The sequence below is a fragment of the Acromyrmex echinatior genome, chromosome 9 (genome assembly GCF_024713525.1).
Source record: "Acromyrmex echinatior isolate Ae372 chromosome 9, ASM2471352v2, whole genome shotgun sequence".
NCBI classification, from domain to species: Eukaryota; Metazoa; Arthropoda; class Insecta; order Hymenoptera; family Formicidae; genus Acromyrmex; species Acromyrmex echinatior.
Window position 1 is genome coordinate 2,173,260 of NC_141860.1, and position 15,974 is coordinate 2,189,233.

General features: G+C 29.1%; 1 protein-coding gene across 4 annotated transcripts; it reads right to left on the reverse strand.

Annotated features, from left to right (window-relative positions):
* Window positions 1-11,877: 11,877 nt before the first annotated feature.
* Window positions 11,878-15,747, reverse strand: LOC105146295 (DNA replication complex GINS protein PSF1). 4 transcript variants are annotated; one of them, XM_087409448.1, is made up of 5 exons: window positions 15,451-15,747; window positions 15,108-15,178; window positions 12,909-12,973; window positions 12,373-12,679; window positions 11,878-12,049 (listed from the first exon to the last, which is right to left on the reverse strand). In XM_087409448.1, the coding sequence occupies exons 1-5, from the start codon at window positions 15,695-15,697 to the stop codon at window positions 11,906-11,908; spliced, it is 834 nt and encodes a 277-aa protein (XP_087265574.1). In that variant the 5' UTR covers window positions 15,698-15,747; the 3' UTR covers window positions 11,878-11,905. The 4 variants fall into 4 exon arrangements, with proteins under 4 accessions (XP_087265574.1, XP_011054753.2, XP_087265576.1 ...); XM_011056451.2 differs by having other exon boundaries at window positions 15,505-15,745; XM_087409450.1 differs by lacking the exon at window positions 15,451-15,747 and adding an exon at window positions 15,326-15,445.
* Between the last annotated feature and the right edge of the window lie 227 nt (window positions 15,748-15,974).

Sequence of the window (15,974 nt, forward strand, 5' to 3'; positions counted from 1 at the left end):
ATGCAATTATCATAGATTATATTGATTCTTTTTTTTTATAAAGACTAATAATAAAATTAACTGATTCTTTAAATATTGTATATGATAGTTTATGATTGTTACACTGGGTATTACCTTCTGCATTTAAAATGAAATATGCATATAATTGGACATCGAAGAATAAGATCTTGTATCTACAATGCTAGAAATTGATTCGAGGAAGAGAGGCCCAGACGGTATCTGTAATTGCTTGAACTAGACACTTGACTGAGATCGCATTCGGATGCGCATGCGCAAGAAAGATGGCCATTAAACGTGAATGCTAGCGCGGAGTGGTAATTTCTGAGCGAATGAAGTAGGGGCGGAATGGGAAAACCCATCGGGCAGGGCAGAGCAGCTGCGTGGCTGATGTATCTGTATATGCAGTATAACCGATACGATACGGATTCTCATTCTATAGATAAGGCGGCAAAGAAAACGACTTGCGTAACGATATTTCGCGTGAAATTTAACGTATGTAGCATCGAGCGTTTCTATAAAAATTTCCGATATTTAATTCATTATCGTAATAATATTAACGATAATATTATAATGCTGACGATAACACTTTTTGAAATACCTATGTCTTTTTAGAAAAAGAAATGCGCAACCTCTCTCTGATTACTCTTTCATTGTTATTTAGAACGCACTCTTATTGTAATCGCAGTTGATAAGATAGAGTCGAATAGTGTCGAAGACTCAGGTATTTAAGTTCGGATCTACAATAGGTGTTTTAAGCTTTAAACCATAAGAAATTGACCAACTACAGTCGAATGCGAGGAGAATAAGTGATTGTGATTTATCCATTCCTTATGACTTAAGAGTTAAAAATCTATTGTAGATCCGGAGTAAAGGGAATATCCACTGAGTGTTTACATCCTTTGCGGTTGCGTGAAATTCTTCTGTATCTTTTATGACATTAGGTTTTTACCGCAGATAAAATGGACTGCGAAGAAAATGACATGAGGGAACATCCCACTTATACAATTCGCGTGAAACGCGAATGAAATAGCACGTTGCATGTGTTGAGCCTTAACATTGAATTAATCATATCTTAAGGATAGTATTTATAGTGATCTGATCTTATATTCAAACTGCGATTAGGCGCGTTTTTTTTTAAAGTAAAAGAGAATTAATCAGAGGCCGGTACTCACACATAATCGACTTCTATTATTCTATCTATACTTTATTTACGTTACTTAAGATAGACTAATTGAAATAAGAATAACGGATTATAAACTATGAATATCGGCTAGTTTACCGATTTTTTTTAAATTTCTTAGATAACTTTATAGGAAAGCTAATTGTTTCTACTTCACCATGATTTTAATAATAAATTGAGAACATTCGTTGAAATCCGCTATAATAGTCAATTACAATTCATTAATTTGCAAAAACGAATAAAAAGTAGATAAAAAGATCTATTTTTTAATTTTCTTTTCTAAAATCTTTCTAGAAGATCTATCTTTAATTACAAGCTTAAGCGAAAGGATAGTGACGGACTGTCAAAGAATGGCGCGAAATGAGGGATTATAGTATGTATACTTATATGTATATTAATTATAATACTCCTGTGATTTTTTGAAAAACCTGAAAACAGTCGAGAGTTTCATCTTTGCGCGCTTAATGTGCGTGAACTCTTACTCTTATGTAATAATATTTTTCGTCACACGCGCACATATCTCATGTTCCATTATCGCCAATACTTGTTTCTTTCGTAGTAATTCATACGTAAGTGCTGTTGTGTAGTGCGTCTCTTGCTATTACTCGGAGAGCACATTAGATTAATCAGAGATAATTATTTTGAACGAATACGCACATATGGAGCATCGATCAATTCTGTAGAAGCTCCGTAAAATCCTAAAATCCCGCGTGTTACGTCACTACGTATCAGAGATTGAATATTATGAATTGAAAATTAAAATTCGACCAATCAGAAAACTAAAACGAAACAGATTAAAATTATAAACTTACCTAATTGAATTCTAATCTTCAATTCACATTCTCCAATCTCCGATAATACAATATCCGATAACTAGACTTTTAAAAAAAATATACTCATAAATAAAATCCACCCGCCCTCTTCCACTTACAGATTTAAGGAATCATTTTTTGTCGACGTGATCTTATGTCGATCAAATTGTAACGCTTTAAGTTGAAATCCGTGTACAAGCGTTATCTCACAAATTAGATTGTAAGCTATCAAGTACAAAGTACCATAATATCTATCAAGCTTTGATTTTCGTTCCTATAAGAATCGATGAATGTATAAGTGAGAGATTCTTTTCCATATGATAAATTTTTCATCTCTTATTTTTTGTTATTCTTTTATTGCAAAAATGAATCATATATTTAAAGTGGTTGTATCGCATGGGAGCGATTTGTGGGGGAGGGGAGGGGAGGAAAGGAAAGATAATCATTTGAAATGCCAGCGCATAAGGGCACCATTCAGCAGTGAAAAAAAATATTACTGTTCAAAAATTGCTGTAAATCACAATTTTTGAACAATAATTTTTATTTCGCAATAGTAATTTTTATTTCCCCGAGCTGCTGTGAGCCGATATTTGAGAATGAATTGATAAGCGAAGTGAATATTATAATGAAATAACAAAGCAACTTTCTAAAGTTTTATACTAATATTTGCCTGGTTACTCCCCCCCCCCCCTCTATTTTATTCGGTTTAGGAGATCCGGTTTAGGAGATTACATTTATCTATAGTCTTTTAGTCTTTAGAATTTGTAAATATCGTTTTTGCGCTATAATTGAAAATGTACTGTCGCTTCTTGTCTGGCACAGGGATCTCCTTGTCTAGCACAGGGACCTCCTTGTTTAGCACATATTAAAAGTACTAAATAAAATTTAAATAAAGTTATTAGAAATAGCTCGATAACATAAAACATAAATAAGAAGGAGCATACAATAACATATGCAAGTTATTTTTACAAGTCATATATTTAAAATTAATTACAAACATTTCGGTCCATTTCCAACGAGTCGTGACCATCATCAGTACAATCAAGAGAATGCAAATGTTAAATACTAACTGTGTTTTATAATAACATAAGTTATCAAGAATAAATTCTTAATTTCATTCATAAAAGAGATTACGAAGACAGGATTAATTTTTGAATTTTTGTACTGCGATATCCTAATGTACTAAATATTTAACATTTGCATTCTGATGATGAGTCATAACTAGACCGAAATGTTTACATGTAATTAATTTTAAATATATAACTTGTACGAAAAACAACTTACGTATGTGGCTGTGTGCTTCTTCTTATTCATGTTAAAAGTACTAACTTTAAATGTAATTATCTTTTGAACTTGATTACCCCTCCTCTACTCAAAATGATATATATATATATATATATATATATATATATATATATATATATAGAGAGAGAGAGAGAGAGAGAGAGAGAGAGAGAGAGAGAGAGAGAGAGAGAGAAAATATTATTATTTTCAAATAATAAAAGCTTCAAACAAATTTTAAGAAAAGTCATTTTGCGATACAACCATCTTAAAAAAATGTTTTTAAGTCCGAAATTTTCGAAAAAAAATTGCTCCAAAAACAATGATAACCAAGGGGAATTTAAAAATACTTAGATAAAAGAAATTTGGGAAACAAATTGCTCAAACAAATAACAACATCGAAAGAATTACATGATAATACAATATATAATAATGAATGTTACCATTATAAATTATAATTGAGAGGATGGGCGGAATAAAGGCCTAATTACAAAATCTTGATTTAATAAAAATTTAAATAACTTGCTACTTTTTTATTATACACAATGGATGTAGCATTAAATGAATTTATACAATGTCTTTAAGAAATTATATATTACAATACTTTCTTCTCTACGATCAATATTATATAAAAAACTAATCTCCGGAAGAAAGTCTAAGTAGAATTGTGCCTTTATTCCGCCCACACACACACACACACACACACACGCGCGCGCGCGCGCGCGCACATGCACCCTCAATTGTAAACTAACAATATAGTTATTAATTAAGAAATGGGCAGAATAAACATGAATAAAGGCATAATTCTATGTTTCCTTTTTCCGGAGGTTAGCTTTTTTTTATATAATATTGATCGTAATAGAAAAGTATTGTAATATGTAATTTCTTAAAGACATTGCATAAATTCCCAGAAAAAGCAAAATCGTGTAAATCTGTTATTGTTTATGATGCTGATAACTTGCCATAGATTTGTCTTTAATTATTTCGAACATACCAACATTGTAATATCATGCAAACAACAATATGTATAAGTATTATCAGCAATTTAACAGCGAGATAGCTGTGTCAATGTTAGCTTGCGTTGTCGGCAACATTATCCCCTGCATATTATTATGGCAATATGATGGCAATACGAATTTTGATAATGACGATTTTAAAGTTGTCGGCAAATTGCTAACAATTTGCTACTTAACGTTATCATATCGTAAAGACATCAAGTTGTCAACAACTGAGAACTCAGTTGCTGCACTTCTGATAGCAACCTATACTTAGCAATGCATACTTAGCAAGCAACATGTCAGCAACAAGACAGACACATTGCTATCCGGGTTCATTTCATACTGTGTCCATTGTGTAATAAAAAAATAATAAGTTTGAAGTTATTTTAACTTTTATTAAAATCAAAATTTTATAATTAAGCCTTTATTCTGCCCATCCTCTCAATTATTACTAATTATAAGTTTACAACAATTATTAAAGTTGTGATAAATGAAAAGTAAAGCAATATTCTTAAAAAAAAACACATGTATTGAAATTTGATTTTTTAAAAAAGTTTGAGCAAAATTTATCTTAGCAAAGATGTTGATGAAATATTTTGCAATTTTTTATAATAATATTTCAATAAAACATTCAATATTTAAATTAAGAATTATTTAATATTATTACATATTATTTCTAATTATTGTAAACACTATTATATATATATATATATATATATATATATATATATATAATATATATATAATATATATATTATAATATATATATTATAATTATTAATTATTGCTAATTAGTTTATAATTGTAATAATTGAATATTATAATCTCGTAATGATAATAAAAAGAAAAATTAAATTAAATTAACTTAACGCGTTTTGCGCACGCGTGTATGTACCTTTATCTCGCAGATTTTCTAAAGATTTCTCTCATGGGTGAGCAGACTCGCACTACGCGTGATTTATCACATGCCAATCGATATGACTTTCATGTATGCCACATGGTGGACTACTTTCTTCGCGGTTCCTCTGGGGAAGAGCATCACGACGCGACGCGACGAACTCACCGGAAATTCCAGCGGCATTTCCTATCCGAAAGAGTCTTTGCGACTCGGGCGATACATAACAGTAAACGTTCTACGATCGTTTACTGCACGTACCAGGAAATCGATTCGTCGTCGCCACCGCCACTACCATCAAATGTATGACCTCAATGCGTACAAAAGAACTCTCCTATCACAAAGGTTTCACATGGGTTTTCCCGTTATTATAGAGGCCACGCGTTAGAATTTAAGAAAATACGGTGTTCATTACCTATTATTTTTAAATCATAATTCAAACAAATACACTATCCTCTTTTTCTTACTCTTATTTTTTTAAAAATTGTTTAAACTTACTGATATAATAGACATATAGAGAAATCAGTCATAAGTAGTTGCTAATGAACATTTTTTTAAATAATTATTTTTTCCAACATTTGTGCATTAGATTTCTGCCCAGTAAATACTATAAGAAATAGTACTATAATTGTTAATAACATCATATAGTTTCCCATTCAACAATTTAATTGTAATATAACATACAGTGAGTACAAAAAGTATTCGTACAGAGAATATTTTTTTAAAAAATTTTATTTAAAAAAATTAAATATTATCCAGCAAAAAATTATCATCAATTAAACGTAGTCAACGATCATCAATCAATTATTCGTCATCGAATCGACGCGGTGTTGAAATCATTATATCGATATCGATTCGATATTATTTCGATGACTCATTTCTTGCTGTAATTAACAATTTATTCATAAAGAATAAAATAGACTATATGTTTCTTAAAAATTATATATACCAAAAAGATGTATATTAATTATAAAAAATATATCATCTGAAAAATAAGCGAAAATTAAAAATTCCATTGTTTGGATACTTAAAAAGTATTCAATCGAGAAATTTAGCTTCTAATATATTAGAAATACATGCGAAGCTCATTTGTTTATGTTAGAATGGAATGTATTCATTGTATAAAATTGCTAATTAATGTTTATTTTCTACAAATAAGACTTTTTTTATAAAAAAATTTCCTTGTACGAATACTTTTTGCTCTCACTCTGTATGTTATACTTAATAGTAATATTATTGAATGGGAAATTATAACTAACAGTTACACTACTGTTAATTAGTGTTTGTTAAGATAATGAAAAGGCAATATATTTTCGAAAGAATCATATATTCTGAAATTAATACGGTTTCTTGGAAAATTTAGGATTTATCAGAGTTTATCTTATTGTTAGTAAATGATATTGAATTGGATTTTTTTTGCAATTTTATTTGTAATTAATAATTTAATTAAACATTCATAAATAATATTTAAATTATTTTGTATGAAAATTGAAAAATAAACTCTTCATATTTCAAATCTTATGTAATTCACAAGTTATTTTAATGCTTCGATTTTTTTCGAAGAATGAGAAATCAATCGTAAATACAATCAGCAATCGAAGAATTTGACGTGCAAATGTATTCCTGTAAAAGCTTCTCAAATTCTCAATTGATGCGATAAAATATCTCCGTATATGAAATTTACTATCATTTAACATTACTATGCATTATAATGGTATTAAAATAAAATAATGGCGAATAATTATAATTATAAAGGAACAAAGATGACGACTTTTTCGGTGTGTGAGTACCTTAATGCAGGTAGACCTTGCCGACGTCAATGCCCCGATTATCTGGGAAAAACCTACGATAACGATAGAAAATGTAAATAATGATATTGTTGCTCATCGGAATTAACGTAACATACCGTGAAATATCTTAACAATTAACTTGTAAGATCTTAATCCCTAAAAGTGCAGTTTTTTTCCAAGATTTTTCTTAGAAATAAAACAAAAAATATTAAAAATTCATAATAAAACAATAAAACAAATTTCGTCAAATTTATTTAATCAACTCCCCCCTCTCCCGCACATTACATTCAGAATTATTTCGCAAATACGAAGAAGTAGCTTCCGATTAAAAGGTATATATTGGGTCATCTAAAAAGTATCCGCGGTTTTTTGTCACTAGATGCGTGTTAATGGTCATATATCTAGTGACAAAGTACCGCGGATACTTTTTAGGTGACCCAATATGTTATATGATAGTGAATTTAATTAGACATACTCTGATACACCTAGTGCACTTAAATCATCGTACACAAATTGGTAAAAATGTAAGTATGTTTAATATATTGGGTCATTTAAAAGTATCCGCGGTTTTTTCATTCAAAAATTAAACAAAAAACCGCGGATACTTTTTAAATGACGTAATAAATAGATTAAACCATAAAACATTAAATAAATTTCAATGTGCTGTTAAGTAAAATGTATTTTATAATATTGAAATATTTGTATTTCAATTACCAATAAATATAACAAACGGCTCAATTGAAATAACAATGCAAATATTCAAAATAAATAAGAGTCAAACGCTGGATGTTCTTATTGTGAAAACGATATATGTAATTACATCAATTAAAAATTAAAAGATTAAACATTAAAAATATGACAATAACCATATGTTCCGACTTTTAATGATCATCTTCAGTGGGAAATTATTAATGTTCAATAACGTGTCTAAAAATTAAATATTAACTGATAAAAGATATATACTATAAATTAATATTACCTCCAGCATTATATTATATTTGTATTTCACTTTTGTGTTTAGATCTAATCAGTGTATAATGGTTTTAATATGCATCAAAATGCACTTGCAAAATGCTATTACATTCAATTACAAAACGCTATTACATTCAATCGAATTCCTTGTATAACGTAACAAAATATATATTTAAAACATATCGCATATTTTAACAGAATAGAAAAAAGGGATTTATAAGGCAATATCATAATTTAAAAAACTCAATTTGCGCATAAATATACATACAGTGAGAGCAAAAAGTATTCGTACAAGGAAATCTGTTATATAAAAAGCCTTATTTGTAGAAAATAAACATTAATTAGCAATTTTATACAATAAATACATTCTGTTCTAACATAAACAAACGAGTTTCGCATGTATTCTTGATTTTAGAAACTAAATTTCTTGTACGAATAGTTTTCGAACATCAAACAATACAATTTTGAATTTTTCTTATTTTTCAGATGATATATTTTGTATAATTAATACATATCTTTTTGGTATATATAATTTTAAGAAACATATAGTCTATTTTATTCTTTATGAATAAATTGTTATTCAACAAGAAATGATCGTCAATTAAACATCGAATCGACGTCAAATTGATGTTGAAATCATCATATTTATATCGATTCAATATCAATTCGATAACTCATTTCTCGCTAGATAATATTTACTTTTAAAAAATAAAATTAAAAAAAAATATTTTCTTTGTATGAATACTTTCTGTATTCACTGTATGTATATGTATGGCAGAATCATTAGTACTTTAATAAATGAATTTAGCTTTTTATCAGGACAGGTACTATATGTATATGTATACATATAAGGTGAGATTTCTACCAAACGCTTTTTGTAGATAGAGCGGACTAAACTGACCATGAATCGAAAAGTGTTGTACCATTTTGGAATTTTCGCAATGATTAACGAGGTATTAATTACTAAAAATTCCGAATATTGGTCTTCAATAATTTTTTACTCAAATACTATCAATTTTACAGAAAAATATCAAGAGACAAAAGTTGCTTATTTTTTTATCATAAAGTTCTGAGAATTTTTTCAAATTTTTTCATGTTGATAAAAATAGTTGCCAATACACATATACAATATAATGTATACACATATACAGAGTGTCTCACTTAAGACCAGTCACCCGAATAACATCCGCAGTTTTGAAGATAGAAAAAAATGCATGAAATAAAGTTATTCGGTCTCGAGAGGGGCATCTTGTGATGATGAACATTTTTTTCCAAATGGAAGTGCTTAGGAGATTTGAAGGTTACCTTCGTTTTTTTAAATGGAAATATGTGAATTTTTTTACATAATATAATTCCTCTAACTATTCTGCATATAAAAGTATTAATGATAAGATAATGACCGAAAAACCAATGGTTTATGAGATATTTTATACTTTATTTTGGCACATATTGACATAAAATGTTAAATAACTCGTAAACTATTAACTTTTTAATAATCGTATCTTAATACTTTTATGAACAGAATAATGAAATGAATTAGTTGGTGGAAAAAAAACACATAGTTGTTTATTTAAAAAATTATCCATTTTGCATACATATTATTTTAAAGCAATTATATGGTGTTTCTTTACACCAATTGATTCATCTCATTATTCTGTTCATAAAAGTATTAAGATACGATTATTAAAAAGTTAATAGTTTATTTAACATTTTATGTCAATATGTGCCAGAATAAAATATAAAATATCTCGTAAACTATTGGTTTTTTCGATACTACCTTTCGATGTTACCTTAATACTTTTATATGTATAATATTATATATAGGTATTTACTATATGATTGCATATATATATATATATATATATATATATGTGTGTGTGTGTGTAATTTCAGCAAGAATTTCAGAGAAATTTCAGAAAATTTCAGAGAAATTTCGGTTGAATTTCAGTGATTTTTCAATATGTTAGCTGAAATTCACTTTCAGCAAATTTTCAGCAATTTCTCTAAAATGTTCCAAAACGAAATAATTTTAGCGGAACTTTTTCAGCAGGAATGTATATGTATATAATATACAAATTTGAAGAGACAGAATTTGTACTATCAGACAATACTAGCAAACTGCAGGTATATCAAAAATGTGACAAAGCCTATATATATATATATTAGGTGCGCAACTAAGTTCTCGCTGTTATTTTGATGGCATTTGCATCAAAATAACAGCGAGAACTTAGTTGCGCACCTAATATATATATACAGTATATAATGCTCTAAATTTTAAATATCTAAATATATTTTTGTGAAGTTATCATTAAATGTTTGATTGATGGATAATTTGCAAGCTAACGCACGCACACCCACAGGATGTTCCATTTTAAAAGATCCACTCAAATATGTCAAAAACACTGCATTAAATCGAAAAGTGTTTCAGACAAAAGTTTTGTAACTTTGAGGGAGATAAAATGATATTATTGGTTGACTTTGGGTGGCGTTGTCAAGATCAAGGCAAGATTACTTTGAATTTTTTAAATGGAACCCTTAATTTTTCATTGCATATTCTTGTAGCTTGCCTCGAGAGCTTTTCAAAACATTATAATTAAGTTCATTAAGTACTTTGCGAGTTATAAGACTTGAAAATTACAGTACCACCGACATTAGCAATATGCAAGGTGTTCGACCGACGGCTAAAACGTCTTGAATATTATTCAGGATTTTTACATAAAATGAATTTTCAGTGCAAAAATGAAAATAAAAGAAACAATCTCCAGTGACCGTGATCTTAACAAATGTTATTCAGGACATGATCCTGAACAACATTCAAGAGGTTTTAACTGTCGATCGGACACCTTATGTAATGCTAATGCTGGTGGTACTATATCTTTCAAGCTTTATAACTCGCAAAGTAATTAATGAGGTTCAACTTGTTTCTCATTTCTTTCCAATTCTAGAATTGAAAAGAGATAATGAATAAGTTGGACCTCGGTTAAGAGTTAACCATGAGTTGTAAAACTGGGCCTAAAGTAGGCTATTACATACGCAAGTACATACGCATATATTGTGGACGTGTACTTGTATGCCATTAACTTAGGAACTGTTTCGGATTATCTGCTCTCGAATATAAACTGTATTTTTAAGTAACTTGATAAAAGGAAAAGAGAAGATAAATAGAACATTTTTACTTTGTTTTAGAAGTTTGAACGTTTGTAGATGAGATAAAGAGAAAGAGTTATCATAATTATTATATCTGTGCAATACCTTTTTGGAATAAATATTGTTTTGTTGTTGTTTAACATATTATATAGTGATCCAGTCCCTCACAGGAATCATCCATGTTTAAATATTCATAAAAATGTTTTGACAATAATAACCGTGGTAATTAAAAATATGATAAATATCTTTTCAAGTTTCTATAATGTATCACAATTATTATATTTTCTAATTAATTTCAAGTATATTTGGTTTTAAATAATAGTTCATATAAATATTAAAATATGTAATAAAAGATGAGAAAGTCATGATCAATGACAAAATCAGTTGCAAATACACTCCAATACCTTATCATTAAGCATTCGAACTTAAGTAGAGGAATTATGTTATTATTATTATTATTATTATTATTTACATGATATATATATATATATATATATATATATATATATACATTCAGAATATGTGCAGTAACAATAAAGATTATTTATCAGAGATTAAAGAATAATGGAAAAAGTTAAAAAAGAACAAACTAAGAATATGAAACTAATAGTAAAACATAAAATTTGCATTTATGTTTCATTTGCAGTAAAAAATGTTTGTTTTACTTCTTAAATGCGATAATCGCGCGTGCGTATGTATTCATTTTTACGTTGAGCTGCACACACAGTGAGGATAGTGTTTGCAGCACTAAAATACACAATAAATGTATGCAAAAATAAATGTAAAAAAGAAATGATAGAAATAGGGAGAAACTTTTTTTAATTATACAATTATGCATTATGGTGTTCGAGTATGCCTTGTCTGATAAGTGGTTCGCATATAGCTCTTGGTAACAGATGATATGTATTTTTTTTTAATGTAATGATCTCACCATCGTCGAGTTCTAGTTTGCCGAAATCACTTAAACACTTCACCTAAAAGAAATCATCTAACTATTAGTATCATTCAATTATTTTAGTATAATACATACGTACATATATAAAATCCATAATTTATATTACATATATATTACATATATCCAAAAGAAAGCTTGTTTTCTTCTATTAAATAAATTTTTTAAATAAAAATTTATATCTATAAAACATTCAAAATTGTACAATCCATGATTTATAAATAAAAATACTTATAAAGCAAGAAGCAAAATTGCAAATTCAAACGAAAAAAAAAAAATGAAAAAATATTCTTACACAATGAATGTTCTGCCACATATACGAGAGACTAGAAGAGAAATATTTACCTCAACATATAGCGTCTTTGGAGGACTCATATTCACAGTCAGATTTAATCCATGATCATCACCTATTGATCTCATGTAGGTGGCCAGAGATTTATTATAATTCTGAAACCATTGCATCTCTGCATTCAATAAATTAGCGGTTATCTCGGTTGGTAGGATGCTGCCCAATTCCCAGCGCATCTGCCGTAATCGTCTGATCCGATGATATAGATACGCCAGTATGCATCTTTTATTCCTGAGCAGAGCCGTATGGCGAAAATGTACCGACGGTAACAATGCATTGTTTCTTTCATTCTGTATTGCGTTACTGAAACATTTCGGAAAGTCTGAAACATTTGCAAAAAGTAAAGAAAACTTATTAAGATTGATATCTAATCACTAGTGAAATGTAGCTTTTCCTGTTAAATTACAAGACAGCTAATGTTATTTCATTAAATTATATTGTTATCATACATTGTTTATATACAATATTTTACTTTCTTTATGATTTTACTTTTCATATTTTTTGTAAAGACTTTAATGAACATATACTATACCTGTCCATTAAATTGGCTTTATAAAGTGTTTGCATCTCTTCAAAAACTTGTCGCATCACCTGTTCCTGTAAATTAGGAGAAACTTTATACCTAATTTTAATAATAACCTATAATCTCAGATCCATCTATAATCTCCTATCCAAATTCGAAGAGACAAATTTTGAGCAAAGTCTGCTATCAGTTTCTGATTGCAGAAAGACAACAAATTATACATAGTTTGTACTATCAGACAATGTCAGCAAAACTGTTATCAAAAATATGACAAAGCCTGATGATATGCTATGCCAGCAAGTTGGTAACAGAAACAGAGTCTGCTGTATAACTTGACAGCAGATTGCGGATAGAAACCGAGTTGAATCTACTGACATAATCTGACGGCAAATTGGCAACAGAAATCGAGCAAGATCTGCTATTTTCATATACGGCCTCGCTACGAGATGGATTTGCTTCTCGTAAAAAGAAAACGTCCAGGAATCCTATAAGAATTGGTGTATGTGAATCAAACAGGCTAATCTCTTAGAGAGGCTAATTTCTTAGTGTGTTTTCTAATCTCCAATTTTTTTTTTATTATTTTATAACTTTCTCATGTGCATTTTGAAATGTGAAGCTAATCAATAATATTTTAGCAATAAAATAACAAAAGCAAAATTAATCTGGGCTAATGAAAGTTAGCGGGAGAGGTGTGCAATACAATTTTAACAAATAAATTTGTTACTCCATTTGATTCTTCTTTATTTAAAGTCTTGAGAAATCATTGAACTCATTGAACTCATTAAACGTTTCAATTCTCTTTGGAATCTTCTTCAGCAATATTCTTAATCTATATTAGATTTCGCGAGCGGACAAGATAGAGTCACTCACAGGTCAAAGGTTACCAAAACTATAGTAGAATCTGTTTAAATTCACTTACTTTAGAGACTTAAAATCAATCAAATAAGTAGCGAGTATAAGTAACTCATCCACACGATCTTGTCATGAAGCTTTGGATGCTATTAATTTGACTTGTTTTAGATTTTCCTCTTTACTCTTCAATTCTTGTATTAAATTATATTTGTAACTATTACAATAAGCGATAATAATTTTATTACATAATTTTACACAATGTTAATGCGGCGTTTAAAATTTGATTCGTTATTTTAGATTTTCTTTTTAACTCTTCAATTCTTATATTAAATTATATTTGAAACTATTACAATAATTTTCCGTTCTTATTATATTTATGACTTGACATTACATATGTTAAATATGTTATATATCGTAAAATCAGCAACTTAATGTCTTTATATTTATTATGACTTTTTTCCTTCGAAATCCGACCTTTGTCTTGTGAGTTCAATCAAATTCATGTAAAATATATTAAAAAATTATTTGTGAATATTAATAGCATTCAAAGCTTCATGACAAGATTTTGTGATCGTGTAGGTAACTTGCTGGGTACTGTTTTTATTATTTATTTGATTGATTTTTTAAATCTCTCAAGTATGTGAATTTAAGCAGATTCCACTATAGTTTTGGCAACTTGTGAGTGACTCTACCTTGTCTACTCACAAAATCTAATATGGATTAGGCATATTGTTGAAGAAGATTCCAAAGGGAATCGAAACATTCAATGAGTTCAATGAGTTCAGTAAGTTCAATTATTTCTTAAGACTTTAAATAAAGAAGACATCAAATAAAGTAACTATTTATTAAAATTTTATTGCGCACCTCTTCTCATGCTGACTCTCAGTCTAGATTAATTTTTTTTGTTATTTTAAAGAGAGAGAGCCCTTGTTTAAAATATTTATTTTTTAGCAATAAAATTGTATTGTTTCTATACTATATATCTTATAGTTTTCACAATATACATAAATATATAATTATTACATAAATATATAATTATGTATAATTATATATAACCATTTATATATGTACGCAAAATTTCTTATAAGAAACCAGATAGATTTAAATGAAAATGACAGATCTTGTTCAGTTTTTGCTCACAATCTGCTATCAGATTCTATCAGCGGATTCTGTTTGATGTCTGCTGCCAGTCTGTCTTCTTGCATAGAATGTTAACAGAACAGTAGAACAGCAGAGCAGGAATAGAATGCGACATCAGTTGTGCTTAGTCTGCTAACATTTTCTATCAAATCTGCTACCAGTCTGTTGACATCCTGCTAACATTTTGCTATCCGGGATAATATTTGTAATGCTTACATTAAATGGTCGAATATCTTCATGCATATCGAGCTCCGTTATGAGCTTAACAACTTCTTTTCCAAACATATCTGTAAAATAAAGAAAAAATATTCATTATAAAATTTATGTTTACCACTATTTAATATTTCGACGTCACAACTTTCAACTTGTCTTTATTTAAGTGAAAAGACACTTAATTAGCCATTCTGGTAATTATACAGTTTAGCACCAACCACCTCAAAAATCAATAAAATTAGGCTTATTCGACGCTTTTTTACATGAAATGAAAGAATCTGATAAAAAAAAGTGTCGCTCTGCCCCGCAAACTGAGATATTAAGCGTTAAAGTTGACAACTATTACGGTTAGGAAATCTGTCACAGAAACAAAATGAGGGTAATTCTTCGGAAGAGCTACCTCCGATTTCGATGAAATTAGGCTCATTCAACGTGTTTTTGCATAAAATGAAAGAATTTGAAAAAATCCGGGACTCTTCTGCGAAATAAAATTGAGCATTAAAGTTAACTAAAGTGTTATTACGTAAAACCGGTTCTGCATTAGTTGCAAGCCGATCATAAGTTTGTTGCGACAGCCAATCTGAAGCTTGCATTTTGAAATCAACACTTCATATTGGCTGTCGCAACAAACTTGCGATCGGCTTACACTAATGTAAAACCGGCTTTATGTGTTACGCAAAAGTCTGTGCTCCCCGCTTTAAACAAGAATCTGTGACCTAGTTTCCACCAAAGATGTAAATTGGATCAGAATGTAAGAACCAATCAACTACAGTCGAGCATTCTCTTGTTCGACTGTAACAGGGGAATATTCGACTATAGTTGGTCGGTTCGTAGGGTAAAATCACACGGTCCGGAATAAGACTACGGAAT

What these genes read in the sequence shown, in the direction of transcription:
- LOC105146295 (XM_087409448.1), bottom strand. Translation starts at nt 15,697, where the DNA reads ATGCAAGCTTCAGATTGGCTGTCGCAACAAACTTATGATCGGCTTGCA. An exon ending in AAGATATTCGACCATTTAAT is followed by an intron (nt 12,974 to 15,107) that starts GTAAGCATTACA and finishes CCTAATTTACAG; the next exon opens with GAACAGGTGATGCGACAAGT. An exon ending in CAAAGACGCTATATGTTGAG is followed by an intron (nt 12,050 to 12,372) that starts GTAAATATTTCT and finishes GATTTCTTTTAG; the next exon opens with GTGAAGTGTTTAAGTGATTT.